The sequence below is a fragment of the Nicotiana sylvestris genome, chromosome 8, assembly GCF_000393655.2.
Source record: "Nicotiana sylvestris chromosome 8, ASM39365v2, whole genome shotgun sequence".
Taxonomy (NCBI): Eukaryota; Viridiplantae; Streptophyta; class Magnoliopsida; order Solanales; family Solanaceae; genus Nicotiana; species Nicotiana sylvestris.
The window spans coordinates 31,024,542-31,033,884 of NC_091064.1; the positions used below are offsets into that span (position 1 = coordinate 31,024,542).

The window sequence follows — 9,343 nt, forward strand, 5'->3', positions numbered from 1 at the left end:
TCATTTTTCTGCCCACCATGCACAAGCATACAACCAACCTCCTACCCACACTCAATGGCATGCTCTCGTCCTGCAAAATACTTATCCACATCCACGAGCCTACCAAAACACTCCCGGACCAAGTTTCCGGCCTAGTCAAGAATTCAAGGGTGAAAGGTTGCAGAAAAAGAAAACCTTTACTCCGTTGGGAGAATCATACACTAGTCTATTCCACAAGCTAAAACAGCTAGATATGCTAAGGCCGATACAGTCCAAACTGCCAAATCCTCCTCCAAAGAATCTTGACTATACTGTCAGTTGTGAGTATTGTTCTGGTATTCTGAGTCATGATACAGAGAAGTACTGGCACTTGAAGAGTGCGATACAGGAGCTTATTGATACCAATAGAATTAAAGTTCAAGCTCCTGAGGTGCCCAATATTAACAGGAATCCAATGCCATCCCACCAGGAGGCAAATATGATCGAAATAGTGCATGCGGAAGGAGAGACCTAGAAGCCATCACAGAACATCATGATGATTCTGTCTAGTGGAGCCAAGATAGATGAACAATTAGCAGGTGAGAAGTTGGTGCTCAAGCCAGCAAAAAGAGTGTTGAGCCAGATGCGCCAGTTGAGAAAGGGTCTTCGAGCAAGGTTGCAACGAAACAGGAAGGGAAAAAGGTGATTGTACCAGGAGCGGTCAACCAACCTGTCATAATCGTGAAAGGTGCTCACGCAGATCGATTTATTATCAAGCCAGTAACCCAGTTACCAATAATCAACAGCAAGGCCATTCCTTGGAATTATGAACGAGTGGTAGTGATGTACAAAGGGAAGGAAGTCAAAGAAGAAGTCTGTGAAGAATAGGGTTTAACTCACTCGGGAAGGTGTTTTACTCCTGAGGAGTTAAGAAGAGCAAAAGATAATCCGGCACTGGTAAAGAAAGTCATAACTGAAGAGGAAGCGGAAGAATTTTTGAGGAAAATGAAAGTGCAGGACTATTCAGTTGTAGAGCAATTGAGGAAAACGCCTGCTCAAATCTCATTGCTCTCATTGCTAATCCATTCAGATGAGCACCGTTAGTCGCTGATGAAAATCTTGAATGAGGCACATGTTCCCGATAAGATCTCGGTAAACCATCTGGAGAAGATAGCAAACAAAATATTTGAGGTAAACAGAGTTACTTTATTCGACGATGAGTTGCCCGTGGAGGGTACCAAGCATAATAGGGCACTTTATCTAAAGGTAAAGTGCGAAAATTCTATGGTTACCAGAGTTGTGGTCGACAATGGGTCTAGTGTGAACATTTGCCCTCTCTCCACGTTGAACAAGCTGAAAGTGGACAATGATAGAATTCACAAGAATAGCATTTGTGTTCGGGGGTTCGACGGATGGGGCAAAGATTTAGTAGGTGATATAATACTAGAATTGACAATAGGGCCCGTTGAGTTCACTATGGAATTCCAAGTGTTGGACGTGGAAGTTTCTTACAATCTTTTGCTAGGGCAACCCTGGATTCATGCTGCCAAGGCAGTACCGTCTACTTTGCATCAGATGGTTAAATTTGAATGGGACATATAGGAAATTGTGGTGCACGGTGATGATAATATGTGTGCCCAAAGTGATTCCATCATACCATTCATCGAAGTTGAAGACGACAAATGGCCATGGGTATATCTGGTCTTTGACGCAGTATCAGTTGAAAAGATCCCAGAGGAGAAAAGCATTCCAGTTCCTAAAGTAACAGCCGCGTCAGTCATGGTGGTTTCTGAGATGTTAAAGAATGGCTTCATACCTAGCAAGGGTTTGGGTGCTTCATTACAGGGCATCGTATAGCCAGTGTATCTGCCCAAAAACTTAGATACCTTTGGTTTGGGGTTTAAGCCCACAGCTGCGGATGTAAGAAGAGCTAGAAAGTTGAGGCAAAGGGCGTGGGTCCTTCCAAAGCCCATCCCGCGGCTATCCAGATCATTTGTTAGGCCTAGTGCCAGAAAGTGCCCAACAGCAACAGTTCCCATTTCATTGATTGATGTTGATAAAGATTTAGATAAAGGGTTCGAGAGGTTGTTCAGTGATGTTAACATGGTGGAAACTGGAGAAGTATCAAGTCAAGCGGATGTGCAATTCATTGGGCCAAGTGCAAAGATCAGTAATTGGGAAGCTACTCCTCTTCCTACTCGGAAGGAGCTTTGGTAATGGGCTTTGATTTTCTTTCAGTTTATCTGGATTATTCCAGGGTTGTAATCCAGATTCTATGTTCCTTCCATTTGGATGTGTTAAACCTTGTTATCTTTAAGACTCAATGAAATGCAATTTCCCTTTTCTTTGTCATTCCTGATAATTTCCTTTTTGTTTTTCTTTTCTTTTCTTTACAGCTCTTTTTACGCTGGCTCTAATGACATGACATGCATAAGGAATCCTCAGCCCAATCTTAAAAATCAATCTGATTCCAAAATAATAGTTCAACAAGTAGATTGTGACTACGAATCAGAATACAATGAGGATGAAGCCTTCGAAGAGATTAGTAAGGAGTTAATTCACTTCGAAGAAATACCCAAACCCAACCTGAAAGAAATAGAATCCGTCAATTTATGGGACGCAGATAATATCAGAGAGACTAAAATAATTGTCCATCTCGAGCCAAAGATCCGGGAAGAATTAATCAAAGCACTCATTGAATATAAAGATGTTTTTTCATGGTCGTATGACGATATGTAGGGTTTGAGCACTGATTTAGTGGTCCACAAATTATCCACTGATCTAGCTTTTCCTCCCGTCAACCAAAAGTTGAGGAAATTCAAAACTGATATGAGTGTGAAGATTAAAGAAGAATTCATCAAGCAGTTGGATGCAAAGGTTATTCGGGTCACTCGATATCCTGTTTGGTTGGATAATGTCGTGCCTGTGCCGAAGAAGGGCAGCAAGATCAGAGTATGCGTCAATTAACACAATCTTAACAAAGCAAGTCCGAAGGATAACTTCCCCTACCCAATATCCATATTTTGATCGAAAATAGTGCCAAGCGTGAGATTGGATCTTTTATGGATTGCTATGTCGGGCATCATCAGATTCTAATGGATGAAGAAGATGCATAAAAGACGGCATTCATCACGCCATGGGGAACTTTTTGCTACCGGGTAATTCCATTTGGTTTGAAGAATGCTGGGGCAACTTACATGAGGGCGATGACTACTATGTTTCATAATATGATACATAAAGAGACTGAGGTATACGTAGATGATGTGATCATAAAATCAAAGCATCAGGCCGACCACGTTGGGGATTAGAGAAAATTCTTCCAGAGGCTTCGCAGTTACAACCTCAAGCTTAATCCTGCCAAGTGCGCATTTGGTGTTTCATCCAGAAAGTTGTTGGGGTTCATAGTCAGCCGTCAAGGCATTGAGTTGGACCCGTCAAAGATCAAAGCTATCCAAGAATTGTCGCTTCCGAGGAACAAGACTGAGGTAATGAGTCTGTTAGGGAGGTTGAACTACATCAGCAGGTTTATTGCTCAGATCACGACAACTTGTAAGACTATTTTCAAGTTTCTAAATAAGGATGTTGTGTTCAAGTGGACGGATGAGTGTCAAGAAGCATTCGATAAGATAAAAGGATACTTGTCAAACCCACCCCTGCTGGTTATGCCAGAACTAGGGAGACCTTTGATTCTTTACTTAACAGTCCTGGAAAATTCATTTGGTTGTGTACTGGGGAAGCATGACATCACCGACAGAAAGGAATAGGCCATCTACTATCTTATCAAGAAGTTCACGGCTTATGAGGTTAAGTACACTCATCTGGAAAGGACATGTTGCGCCCTAACTTGGGTGGATCAAAAATTGAAACATTATTTGTCATCCTACACTACTTACCTCATTTCACGCTTGGATCCGTTGAAGTATATCTTTCAAAAGCCTATGCCAACAGGAAGACTTGCGAAGTGGCAGATTTTGCTCACAGAGTTTGACATCATCTATGTGACTCGGACTGTGATGAAAGCCCAAGCATTGGCCGATCATTTGGTTGAGAACCCGGTTGATGATGAGTACAAGCCATTGAAAACTTATTTTCCCGATGAGGAGGTGATGCATATTGATGAACTAGAGCAAATTGAAAAACCAGGCTAAAAACCTTTCTTTGATGGGGCTGCCAACATGAAAGGAGTTGGAATAGGGGATGTGCTCATTTCTGAAACAGGACATCACTACCCTGTTATGGCTCAACTTTGGTTCTATTGTACCAACAATATGGCTGAGTACGAGGCATGCATTTTGGATCTAAGGCTAGCTGCAGACATGGATGTATAGGAAGTCTTGGTCTTGGGAGACTCAAATCTTCTGGTACATTAAATTCAAGGAGAATGGAAAACACGAGATTTGAAGCTCATACCGTACCGACAATGTTTGCATGATCTCTGTCAACGGTTTCGATCAGTGGAGTTCAGGCATATTCTGAGGGTCCATAATGAGGTTTTCGATGTTTTGGCTACCCTGGCATCAATGTTACACCATCCGGACAAAGCTTATGACGATTCTATGCATATTCAAGTCCGAGATCAGCATGCTGGCTGTAACATGGTAGAAGAAGAACTTGATGGTGAATCGTGGTTCCACGATATCAGGGAGTACATCAGAATGGAGATATATCCAGTGCAAGCCATGGGGGATCAAAAGAGAACAATTCAACGGATGGCAAGTGGGTTTTTCTTAAGTGGAGTTTTGTATAAAAGAAATCCAGACCTTGGATTGTTAAGATGCATATATGCTAGACAAGCTACGGCTATCATATCCGAAGTACATTCAGGTGTCTGCGGATCACGTATGAGCGGATATGTGTTAGCAAAGAAAATTCTCAAAGCAGGTTATTATTGGCTTACCATGGAGCGAGATTGTATCAGTTTTGTGCGCAAATGTCATCAGTGCCAAGTACATAGAGATTTTATTCATTCTCCACCATCCGAGTTGCACACAATGTCCGCACCATGGCCCTTCGTTGCTTGGGGTATGGATGTCATTGGACCAATTGAGCCAGCAACATCCAATGAGCATAGATTCATTCTAGTAGCCATTGATTATTTCACCAAGTGGGTTGAGGCCAAAACTTTCAAATCGGTGACCAAGAAAGCAGTGGTCTATTTTGTTCACTCAAATATCATCTATCGATTCAGAATCCCAAAGGTGATCATCACAGATAATGGTGCTAATCTTAACAGTAATTTGATGAAAGAGGTATGTCAACAGTTTAAGATTACACATCGCAATTCTACCCCATATCGTCCCTAGTCTAATGGAGCAGTCGAGGCAGCCAACAAAAATATAAAGAAGATACTTCGGAAAATGGTAGAAGGTTCCAGGCAATGGCATGAAAAATTACCATTTGCGTTGTTGGGTTATCGCACTACTATTCGTACTTCAGTAGGTGCAACTCCTTATTTGTTGGTATATGGCACTGAAGCAGTAATACCTGCAGAAGTTGAAATCCCGTCCCTTCGGATTGTCGCTGAGGCTGAGATTGATGATGATGAGTGGGTCAAAACTCGTTTGGAGCAGTTGAACTTGATTGATGAAAAACTATTGGCAGCAGTATGTCATGACCAGTTATATCAAAATAAAATGGCAAGAGCATACAACAAATGTGACCCCGGAAGTTTGAAGTAGGTCAGCAAGTGCTGAAGTGTATTCATCCACACCAGGTTAAAGCAAAAGGCAAGTTCGCCCCAAATTGGCAAGGGCCATTCATTGTGACCAGAGTATTGTCCAATGGTGCTTTATGTTTAACAGATATCGAAGGAAAATGCATAGACATGGCTATCAATTCTGACACAGTCAAGAGATATTATGTGCGATTTCTTTGGTATATTTGTTGATTGTATGTATTTGGCATTGATTCGAAGATTGGAATGACGAAGGCAATATGTTCTGCGATCTAAACACTTTACCCTTTGTTTCCCCCTTTTGAGTCGTATTTATTTTTTTCATACCCCTCTTTTGGAATCAATAACAAAAAGAAAAGGAAAAGAAAGAAAAAGAAAAAAAGAGAAAAGAAAGAAGTGAAAAGAGAAAGTATAACAACAAGGAAATTCCGGTGTGAACTACGTTTGACCTGATTCCTGTTAAGGATACGTAGGCAGCCTCACGGCTCGGTAATAGTAAAATAAAAGTCAAAAGATCCCCAAGCAAGAAATTGGGGCAGAAGTTGTGTTTGTAATAAGAAATGTGATTCCAAAAGTTGTAATTCTGAACCATTTGAAGTTGTTTTGAGGCCGTTTTATACCTTTTTCTTTCCAAACATATCCAAAAACCCATATTGTTGTCCAAAGAAAGACCTCCCGATCAGTCTTCGAGAGATGCCAAGTCAAGCAATGTAAAGAGAATTCATATCAGGGGCAACACTCCGGTTTAATCAAGAGAAATAAAAAATGAGAGTCTTATTAGTGAAAACCCTCATGGGCACATGAGGCGACGAAAGCCAAGAGAAAATAAAAATGAGAGAGTCTTATTGGTGAAAACCTTCACAGGCACCATGAGGCGACAAGGAATCGAGGACTTAACAAATGGGAGAGGTTTGTCAGTGAAAACCCTTCAGGGCACTGCAAGTCGAACAAGGTCCGTAAGTTGGCGAAAAGTAAATTGAGTTGTGGAGATCTTGGAGCACAACGTAAAACGATTGGGAAAGAGATTGGTTAAATAGACTAGGGTGATTAATCAAAAATGCATACCATGTTCATTGGTGCCAGTGACTCCACTCAGATAAGTTTTTTTTTCTATCTCCAACAGTCATCCAAATTTGGATTTTCTTCTTTATTCTTAATTCTCAAAATTGTTGCATTTCATTGCTGTTAATTTTACTGCTCTAAGCAAAATACGGTTAGGACATTCTAGAGATAGTATGATGAAAAGTGGGACATAGAGTGTGAGCAAAGGTTAAATCAGTGGAATGGTTCAGTAATGTCATGGGAGATGTATGGTTTCGAATAAAAGGGTCAGAAGTGAAAAACAACAGTTGGGGATCCTGTGGTTGAGGATCAGTCGGGAGGTTAAAATAATTCTCGACCAACTCAAGGCAGTCGGTCGAAGCAAAGCATGGCAAAGAGAAAACCATCCCCAGCAATAATGCCACAACTAACCACCACGTTTTAAACTGACAAGATTTTCTTTGATTTGAAACAGGGGCAAAGATAGCACTTCTTTCAGGAAGCCCTCCGTAAGGAAAGAAAGTACCAGGCAGGTTTGATCAAAAAATTCTCAGGACCCTCATGGAAAATGGAACCTAGGTTAAAATCCGAAACAATCATAAGTAGTAAATATAGAACAAATGTGCACCAAAAGGAATATAAATTGACCTCAAAGTTCGCATAAGAGTTTTCAGGACCCACCTGAATAATGGGATGTAACTTTAAGCATTCCATTAGATAAGTAAGTGTTGTTATAATAGAGTACAGTTTAGCGTTGAAATTGTCATTCGTAAAATAAGCTTTAATTCGAAATTTCAGGACCCTCCTGGATAATGGGATGTAGCTTTAAGACTGTCTTAGATAACAAAATTTGATGAAAATAATTCCTCTAAAAAATATATAATGTAGCTTTGGAAATTTACTAGAGATTTTCAGGACCCTCATGGATAATGGGATATATCTTGCATATTGATAGAGATATTTGGTAAAAGGATTCAATTAACAATCACAGATGCACCCGGTTACCAAACTGGGGGTGAAAATTTTCTTTTGTTGTCTATTTTGTTGAAGTCGGGTGCCCATCTGAAGAACATGGAGAACAACACGGATGCTAAAGATAAGAGCGTGACCAAGTACTAGCAATCAGGCGTCCACCTGGAGAACAAGGAACAACAGTTGAAGTATCAGCAATCAGACATCCACCTGGAGAACAAGGAACAACAGTTCAAGTATCAGCAATCAGGCATCCACCTGGAGAACAAGAAACAATAGGTCAAGTTTTAGCAATCGGGCGCCCACCTCGAGAGCAAGGGAGTATAGTTCAAGTTTCAGCTTTCAAGTTCTTATTGATATTTGGTAATATGATTCAGGTTAATACTCATATATGTGTCCAACTACCAAACCGGGCCAGAGAATTTTCTTTGTTTTGTCTATTTTGTTGAAACTAGGAGCCCACCTGGAGAATAAGGGAATACATTTCAAATTCCGCAATCAGGAGCCCACCTGGAGAACAAGGGAATACATTTCGAGTTTCAGCAATCAGGAGCCCACCTGGAGAACAAGGGAATACAATTCAAATTTCAAGTAGTTAGGAGCCCGCCTAAAGAACGAGGGGAAGAAGCAATTCAAGTTCGAGTAATCAAGAGCCCGCCTGTAGAACATAGGATAGGCAACAATGGTCAAAGGAAGATGTTTAAATGTTCAGCAATGAGGTGCCTGCTTGGAGGAAAGAGAAAGCATCTCAAAGATACAATTCAAGTCAGCAGCAAAGGAACTTCCGTTGGAAAACACAAGTCAATGAGGCAACAAGAATCACAAGATCAAGCTTGAGAAGTATAGAGTAGATCTTTATAATGCATAGATCATATTGTAGTCTAGCTTCTTTATTTTTGTCATGGTGTAATAAGGAGGTCAGTAAGCAGTAGCAGCAGCAACAACAACAGTAAAATCACAGCTTCATGGTACTCCCAGCTACCGAAACTTTTCGAACTACATTGACCTGATTCTTTTATAGCCAAGGATATGTAGGAAACCTTTAAGGCAGAGGTTCGGTTAAATCTTTCAAAAAATGCTTCCACGGAGTATTCAAACGGGCAAAAATCACTCGTATCTGCTCACTTTATCTTAGCACGAAAACTCTTCATGTTTTCGGGCAAAGAGGGGCAACTGTGAGCACATGATTTTTGCCTCACACGAATTACTCCAAAAGAATTCCCAAAATTAGGTTTTTTCCCCCTTAATTATGTGTTATTCTAGGAATTACTGTGCGATTTTCCTGATTGTTTGCACATTATTGTGTGCATATTTAATTTTATTAATGCATTAAAAAATACAAAAAAAATAGCATCTGCACTTAGGATTTGATTTTACATTTTTTGGGTTAATTTAGTAAAATGTTGTTTTGCAAAAATAAAAAACAATTAACAAAAAAATAACGTGTTTTTGCATTTTTATTGTTTAATGTCAATTTGGGTTCTTATAATTTAATTTTGGATTTTAGTTTAAATTTTTAAAATAGTTTGGAAATAAATAGAAAAGGAAGAGAATTAAATAAAAGAGAAGAAGATCAAATATGGGCCAAATTCAATTTAATTCAAGAGACCCAAATCAAATACACTTGAAACTCGCACGAGTCCAGCCCCCAACCCGGTCCGTCTTCAGCCTCAGCCAAACGACGTCGTTTGGGTTCAA

At 40.3% G+C, this 9,343-nt stretch overlaps 1 protein-coding gene across 1 annotated transcript; it reads left to right on the forward strand.

Moving 5' to 3' along the window:
- Nucleotides 1-1,068: 1,068 nt before the first annotated feature.
- On the forward strand, nt 1,069-1,560 carry LOC138874866 (uncharacterized). Its single transcript, XM_070153653.1, has one exon. The coding sequence runs from the start codon at nt 1,069-1,071 to the stop codon at nt 1,558-1,560; it is 492 nt and encodes a 163-aa protein (XP_070009754.1).
- Nucleotides 1,561-9,343: the final 7,783 nt, after the last annotated feature.

What these genes read in the sequence shown, in the direction of transcription:
- LOC138874866 (XM_070153653.1), top strand. Translation starts at nt 1,069, where the DNA reads ATGAAAATCTTGAATGAGGCACATGTTCCCGATAAGATCTCGGTAAAC.